At 31.6% G+C, this 14,750-nt stretch overlaps 1 protein-coding gene across 1 annotated transcript; it reads right to left on the bottom strand.

Moving 5' to 3' along the window:
* Positions 1-13,947: 13,947 nt before the first annotated feature.
* Positions 13,948-14,750, bottom strand: BORCS7 (BLOC-1 related complex subunit 7). The gene is made up of 2 exons (XM_090116301.1): positions 14,608-14,750; positions 13,948-14,229 (listed from the first exon to the last, which is right to left on the bottom strand). Exons 1-2 carry the CDS (start codon positions 14,743-14,745, stop codon positions 14,050-14,052), a joined length of 318 nt encoding a protein of 105 aa, XP_089972427.1. The 5' UTR covers positions 14,746-14,750; the 3' UTR covers positions 13,948-14,049.

Here is a 14,750-nt window from a genome sequence, read left to right as displayed (position 1 = left end):
GAATTCTACTATGGGGCAGGGCTGCAGATATAGAAACTATATTTATATTACAGAAAAGAGCCATACGCTCTATATATAATTTACGTGCTCGGGACTCACTAAGAGATCTCTTTAAGAATATTGGTATCCTCACTGTACCATCACAGTATATATTTAATAATGTTTTACATGTACACAAAAACGCGGACTTACACACAAAAGTAGGAGATAGACACTGTTATGGCACAAGGAATAGAAATAAAATTGAAATGCCATTTTATAGGTTAGCTAAAGTTAAAAATTCATTTATGGGCCAAGGTATACGTTTTTACAATAGAATTCCTCATAGTATTAAAGAGTTTAGTAGTGTTAAATTTAAAACTTATTTAAAAAATGTATTAGTTCAGAGAGCCTACTACAGCATTAAGGAATATATGGAAGATGAAAATCCATGGAGGGTTGTCGCGTAAGAATAACAGGACAGTTCTTTGGCATATTATGATAATATATAATATTATGTAGTTAGATGTAAGTAACATGTAATGTAAAATTATATTGTATATGGACATGACTTTAAAAGAGCAACTATGGAGTTTCTTGCCGGTTCTTCTCCATAGATACTGCTTTCCGAATCGGTGGTAAATTTAAAGAATGTAATGACGATTCAAAAGTGCTTCTGGAAGAAGTCTAATTGAATAAATAAATGTTTGAGTTTGAGTTTGAGTTTGAGTATTGAAGTAGGTATGCGATTTTTCATCAATTTGTTTTTTGAAAACTACAGATTTTTTTTTTCAAATTATCGCCTATTTTTTTTATCGGGGTTTGGGGGCCCTTTTAACCTCGGGGCCCTGGGCTGCAGCCCATAAAGCCCTTGGGTAGATCCGGCCCTGTTACCAACACATTTTGCGAATCATTTTTATATTATAGAATAAGACGTAGGTATTCTATAATAACATCATTAATCGGTTTTACAGATCATTAGGAAAATCCTTTTCTTCATTAAATGAATATTTACAGTCGACTCTCGTTAATTCAAACCTGCGATAATTCGAACCTCTCTATAATTCAAAGTCATCACGAGGTCCCTACAAAATCTCTTTATATTTCGAACTAAATCCATACATTTTTGTGCACTTGGTAATTCGAATGAAAATATCATTGCTATATAACAAAACGACGCGTTAATTCGAACTCATCGGCGTCCAACACTCGACAATTCAAAGTTGCAAAGAGAAAGAGGCGGAAAGATTGTAAGCAGGTAGTCAGGTAGGTACATTTTGCGACAAGTTCAAACTTGTTCAATGAGCCGTTGTTTTTGTTATGATTAGTTTGACTTTACACTTCTCACGAATTGGTATGTTTAGTTATCATTCGGTTACTGTAGAATAGCATTTAATAAATAATAATTGATTAACACTTAATAATTCGAAGTTTTATTTATTTCTCACAAATTTCGAACCATTTGATATTTCAAACTCTTGATAATTCGTAATATTTTGAGAGTCCCTTGAGTTTCGAATTAACGAGAGTCGACTGTATATGCAAATAAACAATATGCATTTCTTGTTTATCAATTGGATTCACTTCCCGATGTGCTATGGACTTCCGTGTGAGATCACGACTGTCACAGCCTAATTGTGGTTTACTGCCAATTTCATACTTCCTAAAGATGTTATCAGGAAGACGATTTATTTTATGTATGGTGTTTTTATTTTAGCAGTAGAAGTATTTATTTTGAAGAGAAAACAGTTCGTCTGCTACGACAAATATAAAAAATAACTTTGATTGGGCCATTTTACCTTTTCATTTATGATGATTGTAAGTATAGTACCTAACTAACTATTTATTTTTTTATAAATGGTTAATTTTAAGTAGGTACGTCTACAGCTTTAAGACTTACAAGAGCTCTTTTAACTTAGCATCAAGACTCAGGATAATATGTATGTTCAACACCGGAACTGATGGCAAATATTTATGTTTAATAAATATTGCCTTTTTATTTATTTAATAATAATTTTTATTTCGAGATTTCTTATTACAAATGTTATATTTCTAGAGATCAGGAAGGGAAGAGATATTTATCGCATAGTATTATAATATTTGCATCAATATTTTCAACACATTATTAGTTTAAAGAAAAGTGTAATTCCTGTCGCCGAGAATATAAGAATAAGTATTTAATATAATTACGGTAGTAACCTCGAATCTTCTTACGATTTATGTTTTGTTTCTATATAATATCTATAACTAGCGGTCCGCCCCAGCTTCGCCCGTGGTACCTGCATGTTTAAACTATCCTATCTCTCAAGTTGGATTGAACTGCACATGGTGTGCGAATTTTATTATAATCGGTTAAGTGATTTAGGAGTCCATTGAGGACAAACATTGTGACACGAGATTTATATATATTATTAAGATTAATATTGTTTATTTAAATAATTAATAAACAAGGGAAATAAATCGAGCTTGTTTCTTTATTTTAAGGGGAAACAGGATGGCAATCTATACTAATATTATAAAGCTGGAAAGTTTGTTTGTTTGTTTGCTTAAACGTGCATATCTCAGGAACCACAGGTCCGATCTGAAAAATCATTTCAGTGTTAGATGGTCCATTTATCGAGGAAGGCTATAGGCTATTTTATCATCACGCTAAGACCAATAAAATAGGAGTAATTCGGGTAGAACCGCGCGACACAGCTAATGGTGAAATGAAATATGTAATTAATTTGAAATTTGATTTTTTAATATTTATAAGCATATTATATATATAATCCTAGAGAGTAAGAAAAAACATAGAAGTATTTCTAGTATTATAATTTATTTAAGTTTTATGTCAGGAAGTGCGATGCAACGACTTATTTGACTTTAAACAAAAACACGAAACCATTTGTCAAGTTCCATGACTCTCAATTAGTATTCGCATAAAATGCATGACGAACAAGCCGACCAAGTATTTCTGAAATCAATCACACGTATCGATAAATTAAAATTATTCACAGGAAATCAATTTAAAAAATACTCCATACAGAGACCGTAATGTGCGGTTATGAAGAATTTAGCGTTGTTTATATTTTATACATTACACTTGAGTTGTGATTAATGACAAAAACTTACCTTCCTCATTTTGAGGTGTGGAATTTAAAACGCAGTTTGTCTTAACGACTTTTTACGCTATTCGTGGAACACATCTTTATTCCTTTGGGTTGTCGCAAAATGGTAAAAATTGACAGTAGGTATTTAGTTGCCCCAGAATTTACTATTAAACAATTGCATATTTACTGTATGTATGCGATAGTAGATACTTTTTCATCGTTAAATTTAACCTATAATTGTCTATTATTTTTAAATTGGTCACCAATTTAAATAGATTGCCCCAAAATACTTTTCGAATGCATATACATAATATGAAACTTTATTATTAAATGTAGAGTCTTATTTTTTGTTACTACTTACAATACAATGGGATCAGATCGTGCCGTGTGTGAAATTTGTCCTGAAATATTTATTATTATTATTTTATTATTATAATAAATATTTTTCACAACCCTGACGGCAACATACTATTAATGCAAAATATTAAAGTGAATTCTGTTATAACTTGTAGCTTCATAAACGCGGAAAAAATAAACATAATAATTAATATGTAATAAGGTACTCTTGACGTAGGAACATAACTTCAGTTAATATACAGAAAACAGTTTTTTTCTTCTTGTACTTTTCTTGTTTAATAAATAATATGCAATAATACAATACCACTCTTTTTTATTTTATCACAGTTTCAATGCCCTGACATATTATTATGTATGACATAAAATATCATCAAGATTTATAAGAAATCTAGCTTTCCGCCCGCGGCTTCGCCCGCGTAGTCAAAGAAAAGCCGCATAGTTCCCGTTCCCGTGGGATTTCCGGGATAAAACCTACCCTATGTGTTAATCCACGTTATACTCTATGTGTGTGCTTAAGACGATACACAAAAAAAAATCTACTGCTTGGCGGGCGGAGTCTAATAGCTCGCTATCGCGAACGCGGGTGTGCGCGAAGTCATTCTTGCAAACTCGCCGCGCTGCCGCTGGCCGACTCGGGACAAACATGTATGGAGTCGTCATACAGTTATAATATTCTTATACATATATTTAATTGTTGATTTATTGGTTTTATTTTCTTGCTTATAAACAAATAATCTTCTTTTTAACAACTACTTAGACATTATTAATAATTATTATTATTTCGTAATGTTTACTTTATTACAAAATAATACAGGTTATAAATAATCTTTAAAATAACAAAAAATATTGTTACTCTGAAAAAATGAAATGGTACTCAATAACGCGGACTACTGAATGGATTTAGATAGAATTTGATGCTGACTTAGATATTACGTCATGCCCAGAAATGAAAGGTAATATTTCTGAATTATAAACCCTAATTCTTCTCAGTCAAAGTCAAGAGTGGAAGATATCACTAATACAGTAAAACTGATGCGAAACTTTGGATGTTAATTTGTATATTTTTTTGTTAGTTGTTACTTAATCACGTCAAGACTACATTACCAATTTTGATAAAATATAGCTAATTGCCTGGATTTACACATAGGATACTTTTTATCCGAACTGAACACTTCTGTGGGATAAGACAGGATTCACGATATAATCTAATTCCACGCGGGCAAAGCCGCGGTCGGAATGATATTTTTTTAAATAAAAAAATTGTTTAAAAAAAAACACAAAATATATTGACGCATGTATTTATTTTTTGCACTCTATTATAATTGTAATTATTCATTACAAATAATCAAAATAAAATAGCCAGAACAAAGTTAGGCCCTGGTAGGGTAGGTAGGCAGGTACAGCAATGTGAGACGAACACTGGTTTATTTATACCAATAATAATGTATTATAAACATTAAATTAAGTTTACTTTCTAACAACAAAAATACATAATATTAGCTAATGTGAAAGCGAATCAACCAATCATCCCACAAAAATGAAATGTGCACACAAATATTCATCCAAATCGGTTCATGTCATTAGGAGGAGTGACTGCAGCGCCATCTTCCGGGCCCAATTGTGTTTCCAGATCACCCAGGAACTCAATTTAATATACTTACACAAAATTTTTCGAAATGAAAACTCACATTACTATGTAAATATGAATATAAACCTGTTTTATTACTAAGCAATTTCCCGCACAGGTGTAGTAAGTATAAATGAAATAAATATCAACATCAAATTCTTTATACAACATACTTATCTACCACCTTCTAAGAAATGTAATTCTTGAAATTATTTCGTATTTTTTTTAAATATAATACTACTCCAATGAGCTCCTGTTCCATATTATGTCCACCATACTTCCACTAAGTTCACCATGATTTTTTATTTCTTTGCACTTTGTTGCTTTTTGCTAAAAATGGAATCATGCGATAAAACCAGTAGAGCTTTGATAACATACATTTTTGACTGAATAAAGGTACTTACGAAGGAGTGGATTCACATTGTGAACAATCAGTGGGTTTATTTTCCTTCTGGATTCCGGATTTCTGAACAGATTATTTATGCTATAAATGAAAAAATCTTACACATTCGTTATGTACTTAAAACAGGGGTACATATCAAACATCGTCTATAATACAATTATCATCAAATTTAAAATAAAACCAACTTACTTCATTAATTTGTTCCAATTGTAAGCATTCTTTTTCCTCCAACCTTTATGTTTCTTCTTCTTATTTTCTTTATTGTCCCCATTTGTCTCATTTTGTCTTATCGTGTTGTCGCCCTTTTTTACGATTGCGCGAGCGACACAAGTTCCCCGTGTGACGGCCGTAGCGGGAATGACTCGTGCAGCGATCGGTGTAGGAAGGTACAGGGCGGCTCTCGCTATATTGGCTGGTCGCGCGCTAATTTCAAGTATTTCTTGTTTATTTCAAAACCATCGCATATTTCAAAATTCTAACACGGTAGACGTATAGGTTGTATATTTTATAGTTAATATCCAAAAAGTCGTAACTTTACGTTTGTTATTTTGAAGATGCCAGAGATTAAAAAAAAATAACAATGATAACTTTGTATTTTTTTTCTATCGAGAAAATATCATGGAATCATGTTTCTAAAACGGTAGACGTATTGTGTTACTATTGAACTTTCTTGTCAAGAATTTTCATCACGACAACTTTAATAATATAAAAATTACGAAGGTTTGAAAAGGGCCGTAAATGTTAGAAAAATTAATTCATCACCTTAATTTCATTGTAATCGGTTCAGTAATATTTGCGTGAAAGAGTAACAAACACAAACACATAGTCACAAACTTTCGCATTGATAATATTACTAGTAGGATACACAAGAAGACTCTTCTTTATGCAATTACCCTATAATGAAAATCTGCTGGAAAATCCATGGAAATTTATTACACATACTTCTATAAGTTACACCTAGTAATATTTTACGTCATGTCCTCCTAAATAAATAATGATAAAGAACTTGAAAACCTCACTTTTAAACTAAAAATTCTTATACTATGAGTACTGTCCTTACATAGTTAAATTTAACAGCCCATTGTCTGCCGTCCTTAACCTAACTTTTAGTACATTGTTGAATTGCGTGTTATATTTACTAAATATGTATTAAATGATCTACAAATAACCTTATACGTTTGCTAGTATATCATTCATAATTTGTAACAAGGCATTGGATCTACAAATTAACGAACACACGCTAAATATTGTTTATAGCACACACTTAATTAACTTTAAGAATGTCAGAGAAGACCTTTGCTTATTAATACAAGATTTTATAGAATACTAGCATTCCGCCCGCGGCTTCGCCCGCTTTGTCTAAAACTTAATAAATTATATACTAAAACCTTCCTCTTCAATAACTCTATCTATTAAAAAAACCGCATCAAAATCCGTTGCGTAGTTTTTAAGATGCATACATAGGAACACAGGGCCATCTACGCCTTATCTACACAAATTTATAAAGTGAATTATTTTTATTAAGGCGACCAATTAAAAGAAAAAAGTTTTCCGTTTTAAGCATTGAGTTACTATGTACTACGTACTAGAGAGGCCATCACTACTACACTTTTTCTAACACGAGTTAGAGTCAATCGTCTCAAACCATTTTTTTTTTGTTACATTGGTTGGTTGTAATTGATAAGTTTATTCATATTTTTTTAATAAGATAAACAATATTTATTTGTTACATTGACTGGTTTTAATTTATAAGTAATAATAGGCAGAATATTTGCAAATTGTATGACTCACTAAGTCACTAGACGGCCCGCGCTGCCGCGCTTGTCGCACAGATTTTGTTCGTGGTGTCCTCTCTATAATAATACCTCAATGGTTTTAAGTGCTATTCTGGAGATAATAAAATAGAAACCTTTTTGGCAGTTTATTAACGTAATTGCATAGGTATTTGCTTTATTACTATTTCCTTTATTCATGTTATAATACATCATTTACAATATATAAAATGTATATTTGCTGTGTTATACAATATAACCATATCTACTCCCTTAAGACTGTTTCAATTACCATCTCCTACTAGAAGTCTCTCTCATTTATCATTTAATTTAAACACAACCTATCCAATTATTTTTTACAAAACATATTCTTTCCAAAGGTTTTCTTGCAGAGATTGCTTGTAGGCGATAAGGCGTATTTAACATGATGTATCTTTTAAGTTTCTCCCGTTTCTTTTTCTTTTCTTCTGTACGTGTGTGTTAATTAAAGAATTTTGTATTGTATTTTATTATCATCAAGTATGTATTCAATAACAAACATAATTAGTACGAACATCATAACGAACGTTTTGTTTGCATCACACAAATTACGCAAGACCAAACTGGACAGCGATCAACATACCACGTTACCACCACGCTCCACTTGCGTTTAGTATGTAACGAATAATTCGAATATATTTACACAAATAAATGCTTAAACCCGAATCCTTTAACGCTCTATTAACTATGCCCGTTCTGTGTGAAATAATCGACCAGAATTTTATAATTATTAATCTTCTGGAAATGTTAGTTTTGAGGAATCTTGAAGGCACGCTACGTCTGGAAAAACAGAACTGCATTTTGTAGCAAGAATTTTGAATATAAAATGCTGAATACAACGTTAATAGGATTTCACTATTATATATGGTGTTCGTAACTGGCTATTCAAACGGATAAAATGTACCTACTCCAGCACCATAGATAATAAAACTGTTGTTATAATCTATGCTGATAGGCATGAACACTTCTTGTTTGAATTGGCGCCAAAATCATTAACTTTTTTTTTATTCTCCGTTTGAAAATAGAACTTGAGCAAATATAATACCAATGAGGCGTCATCGTCGGACACGTAGCTGTCTCACTAAATAAGCATTTATATGGAACGTGAAGTTTATGCTTTATTTAAACAATATATTTCGAAGTAAGTTCTTAGTTTCTGACCTCACTTGGGCATGGGAAAATAAACAAATAATTACAAAGATTATATTGTGCAGATACGCCAAGACTTAATATAATTAAAGAGAAAAACTAAATAGAAAAAGTCAATAATTTAACATTTTAACACGTAAAAATTAGTGAGTCCGCTTGTATTAATTGTTTGCTTGAATCACAAAATCACGCAGTTAAAATTGTGGCGACTGGCGGTTTATATATTATAGTGCCTTGAAATAAAATGAGCATAGTACATATTATAACGATATGAGCATATTTCTGTCTATTATAAATTATTATAAAATATTTAGAAGTTCAAAAGTTGAAACGGCATTACATCAGTATTTGACCCGTGACTGTCGTGATTGTGATATTCCTCACAATAATTGAAAGGTGCTCTAAGAATCTCCAAGATTAGCTATGACTGAAGAAATACCAATTCCTATGACTTTATTATTGCTTCTTATTGTACGAGATATTGTATTTTTTGTGATTTTATACTACTTTTATTTAGTTCAAAGTTCAAAATTGTGCATCAAAGAATCAACTAAGAACTAAGAAGCCGCTACCAGAAGAAAGGAGTCAAAGAATTCCGATACTAGAGCCACTTTGGCCCATTTTTAACTAGGTCTATTAGTATTAATAAATAATTTTTCATAATTTCATTCTTTTTTTTTCTATATTCCATTTTCAAAAGACATCTCTTTCTGTCACTAGTCACTACAGACCACAGAGTAAAAAGTAACAAATTCAATTGGCTAGTCAATTGGTGTAGTCATGTAACGAATTCTGCATATTCCGTTCGTCGCATCTGCATTTCTCCAGAGATTTAATCTATCTCAACAATGAATAATTATATAACATCAACCGGTACTAGTGATGCAATAGATCAAGAGTAGGATGCGCATACGCGACAGGAATGAATGGTGATAATTTATTAATAATCCTGCTCAATCACTTCCTGCTTTTGATTTGTTTATTTTGCTGACCACATGGTCATTAAATGGTAATTATTTTACAATATATTCATTGGTTTATGGTTGTAGGTCATGGGAATTGTAGTTATGCATAACCTATAACCTACCTAAACTAATCCCTTATAATTTATCTATAATGTATCTCCGTCTGTCTGGAATATGAGCCCACGCTTTCTTCCATGTTTTAATAATAATTGTCACCTAAAGTGCCTCAGTATAGTGCTATCTAACTCATGAGCCATTTAGTGTGTATCATAAAATTTATTGATTTTGTACGAAGCATATATTGAACATAATATTCTATTAAACGTGTAAAAATATAATCAGACGTATAGATAGGTATATATAAGAATAAAATTATTATAAGATTGTTTGTACCTAAAATAAACACTTGAGAAAACATATTGAAATCAGACAGAGAGATGATTAAAACTGAATGTGAATTTATATTTGGATAGTCATCTTATAAGAAAGTTAGCATAAAATTAAATACCTACATGTTTCAAAAGTTTACTGTTTCCAAGCTAGCTAGCTCAGTAAGTAGTAAGTACTCTTTGAGCTTTTATATAATTTAATTGCTTTATTCCATTTACTAAATAACTATTTCGATAAAGTTGAAGTGGACATTGAAAAAATACATAATCATGTTATATACGTAAGTTGTAATATCGTAATATAACAAAATAAACATCAAGTAAAGTGTATTTGAACTCTGCTTCAGCAAGATGACCTAAGACCTGCATTAAAAAAATCAAGTCGTGAGAAGAGCCCAGTATCCCATTTGTTCACTAAGTGAACTCGCAAATTTTGCGCTTTCAACGTAGATAATTATAAGTTTGACTTGCGTAACAAGAGAACAGGCGCTTCTGTAGTCACGATCACATCAAACAACAAACCTCTTTCACCGTTCACTTTATACTCTATGCGCGATTATAGCTCTTCTCCACAGATACATAAGGATGACAGCTGTCAAAATTGGCGGCAAATTATTTTGGCGCGAGACACAAAGCAGCGAAAATTATATCAAAACTCCAAAGGTAGCCGTTGCATAACCTCGTGCCCAATACAATAATAATGGATGTCGCGAAAAAAAAATGAAAGTGCAATAAGTAGAGCGGGCAATTGATACAATGGCACGGTAGACACGAATTAAAAAGTATAGACGAGCAAATGCATGGCGGAAATTGAACTAATAAAACAAAGTTCCAAAAGGAAAGACAATTGAAATACTAATGACATCATGATGAAAAAATCCACAAGAATATAAGAAATTGGCTCTCAACGTGAATTTGAATAAACAGTCTGGATATTATTCTCGATAAAATTGTGACCCAAATATTTTAATACAAGCAAATTGAACATGTATACTTTTGTGCCAGGCGCGAAATTTTACAAATGTACAAATTATATATTTTAATCACGTATTACCATTTTAATTAAACATTTTCTGAATGAAGACATTCCCCCGTTTGAAGAAATTAAAGATCGTAATTACACACGTCTTTTTGTAGCGATGCGATGCCTAATCAAGGTACCTATATAATAAAAAGTGAGTCGCCAAATGTATTGTAAAACTCGATAACGGCATTTCTACTAATTTTATTAACGTTATTGGTACAAGGAATTAAGATATTTAACAAAATTGGAGCAACATATAAGGCAAAACAAACAAACAAAAAGTCTGCTGAGGCAGTTAGCTTGATAAAAAAAATCTTATAGGTCGTAGATGAGGGGAAATACACGAAAATGGACCAATAAGGCAAAACAACGTTGGCTGGGGCAGTTAGCTTAATATAAAAATAATTCTTATAGGTCCTAGACCAATTGAATTCGCTTTACCTCGACCATATCCTAGTTAGATAGTCTTGTATTTATTTTATTCAGATTTTAAGAAAAAGACTTAACATTTTTGTAGTAGAAATTAAGCGAAAGATACCATCGAAAAAGCGTTGCGTAAAGAGCATAGAGAAACTTTGTCTAATTGTAAGGTCACGACACGCATTGCTTTTAACCTTTACGCATTAAAATGATGTTCAAAAATAATATAATGAAGATATTATCATTGCACATATTTTCCATTTTTAACCGAATTTCACAAAAGATTAGAAGAAGATAGAAGATAGATAGAAGGTTCAAGAAATACGTATAGGTATTTTTTTAAACACTCATATCTGATTGTCAGACCTACGGTATTAGTTTTTATATATCAAGAACTTCGTGTACGGTACCTGAGTCTTTTCATTTAATTATTTTTTTCGGTTCCATGTAGGTGACCCATGGAAAACTGATAGTAAAACATTACCTCTTTCACTGTCCGTGTAAATTATAAGATATCGCTTATTAATATTTGTTACATCTTTTTAACAAGATTTAAGGTGGAGTCACGAGTTCACGACTATGTTCTCGCTTTTGGATTGCCAAATAAAATTCATATGGTATTTAAGGGTAATTATAACATTCACTGGTTACTTAATAAATATGATATAGCATAAAATGTAACTGTTTCACTCAGACCAATAAAAAAGTAGGTCTAAACTGCAAAACATCTTTGAAATGGGCATAATAAATTCCTGGTTCAATAGTTCAGTCTGTCATCATTACCAAATATAATAACTGCCTTGAACCCACAATCTTTCATGAAACCGTAAACTGCAACACTGAAATAGTTCCAAATTAAAACAAATTAGTTTTTGCGCGGAGTAAACACGGAGTGAGGCGAATTCCGTGAAATCGAACCTTGGTCTACTTCGTAACTAAAGGATTGTAAAATATAGAACCATTCTTGGAAAATCCGATTAGGTATATATTTATCAGATGAAATGTCAGGTTAAGTCCGGATCGTTAATGTACATAATAAGTACGAGGTGTCTTCAACTACATATTTATTACGTTATAAAATTGTCTATCTATAAAGTATTTAAATAGATAAGATTTAAATCTATACAGATAACAGAATACAGATGCTTCCAAAAATTTCATCAATGAAACGCGAATTAACGTCGTATAGTTCAGGATCCATCGCCCATTTTTGCAAGTGATTACCATCAAGCTAATTTTCCGTGAGTAGCTTTATTTTGATGAGACGCCCAATAATTTCCTATACGGAACTCTCGAAACTCTAAATATTTGAGAACCATCAAATCAAAAAATTTTATCCTTGTTACCTCTGTTAGCTACCGCAATCGAGAGTTTCGTACAGGAAATTATTGGTCGTCTCATCAAAATAAAGCTACTCACGGAAAATTAGCTTGATAGTAATCACTTGAAAAAACTTTGAGACACTTTAAATTTTCAATATGATCCCTTGATCCATATACAATTTGTATGTCAACTAAAAATTTGTAGAGCTGATGAGAGATGTTTAGAGAGTATCTATATTAGATTAATTGTAGAAAAAATTAATATGATAATAAATAATAATTAAAATGTTTGTAACATCTTTTATTTCTATTTGTAATATACCCAAAATTATGCAGAGTAAGCATACATGATTTGCCTATGCCTGAAAGAATTAGATTTTTCTTACCAAAGATAACAACTTAGATGCATTAAAAACTGACACAAACAGAATTAAGCAGTCAAAGTTGTTTTTTATAATTTACAATAATTAGCAAATAATTAACAATTTATTCTTAGCCATTATCAGTTATATCTTTTTCTTTTAAAAATCCTTATCATATTGAGACTTATCATTAAAGGAATATTGTTTTAAAACAATGTTTAGGACTTATACAATACTCAATTGCAACATTGAGATTTGATTTTTTAATATTTGATTAATCAGTCCCTATCTGGATTTTCATGTGAATGACATTGATTCATGTCTGCATTTTAACATTACTATTACAATAATATGTATTCCTTCTTATCCACTCAAGTGCGGGAGCCATTTTGCAAAAATCGGGTCTTGTGCGAAACCGGCTCCCGGTGCCGCCGCAGTTGGGGTTTTTGGCGGTCCAATATTTTTTTAAAGTCGATTATCTCAGATTCCTTTATCAATAGCACATTTGCAAGTATGTATATTCATAGATAATAAAATAGTCTATGCCTTGTCAAAACATGGTAACATATAAATAAATAAAAACAACTTGTAAGTCAAAGCAAATGTACCCTTGTAATTTTTGTTACATTTTGTCTGCTAATAAAAAATTAAAACAGCTGTTCAGTGAGATTTTAATATTTATTGATCCTTTGTTACACTCTTCTTACGAGAAAATAAAAACATCATACCCTCCCATACATTTTTTTTACACATTCCTTGTTTATTTTTTTGTACAAAAAACTACCTACTCAATGTGTCATGAAAAGTGGGCCACTTAAATCATGTGGTTATGTCGTTATCTTGATTTATAGCTAGCCTGTTCTTTCCTTAACATGTCATATAAGTTAGAAAGAGGAAGGTTATTAGACCGTTTTATAAAGCGAACGCAAAACCCACGACTGTTGATCGACCGGGAGCCGGTCGCAACGCACAAGCCCCTGAATGTGGATCGACCGGCTCCCGGTCGTCCCGCACTTGAGTGGATATATTATTGTTTCTCAAATTATATTCAATTTTTAACAATTCTCAACCTTTAACTGTAATAGACATAGTGTTCAGTACAAATTTATAAGCCTCCATTTCATAATAATCATACTTTTTATCACAAATTCATCTATGCAAATTAGCAGCTTGTTCGCCTGCTTCTGACAGTATTTGAGCCGATTTCAATATACTTTCATACTGGTATCCCATGTGCACTGAAATTAGTTGCATTTTCTTTAAGTTTGCCTCTGTACTCTCCATTAACGGCTCTGTGGATGCTGTGTCTCTTGCTGCTTTCATCAAATGCTGTAATAGAGTAAAATAAATACAATAATGTTAAAAAACTTAAAAGTACATATTTTGGATATTTATTAGATGTACATCTCAGAAGTTAGTGCTGTCACTTAAAATGAGCATATAAGTAATATGATATGGATATTATATATACCATATAAGAACTTAATTCTAATTCCTTCTATTATAGTAAAATAATTATTTTTAATACATATTATAGATGCGGAAGTATGTTTGTCTGTTTGTAGTACGATTATATGGCTAGAGATGAACATAGGCTACTTTTATAAATTTTCCCATAGCACAGTATTTGAAACCAAAGTTTTCTTAAACGTTATAATTATTTGTGAATATTCATTAGGTATTAGATTAGGTACACAAAATATTTACTTCGTTTGATTTGGATCCTCGTTGAATCTGTCGCGCAAGTGATGTTATGTTATTCATATTTACTTGTACTCTCTCAGCAAGACGCTGTTTAGATTCTGCAAATAGAGATCGAGCGCTGCTAGACGATGCTGAAGTCATTATTA

Source organism: Colias eurytheme, chromosome 25, assembly GCF_061535395.1.
Source record: "Colias eurytheme isolate Ceu_HAF_F1 chromosome 25, ilColEury1 Martin Lab GWU primary, whole genome shotgun sequence".
Classification (NCBI taxonomy): Eukaryota; Metazoa; Arthropoda; class Insecta; order Lepidoptera; family Pieridae; genus Colias; species Colias eurytheme.
Note: the sequence above shows the minus strand (reverse complement) of the source record. Positions and strands in the feature narration are given on the sequence as shown.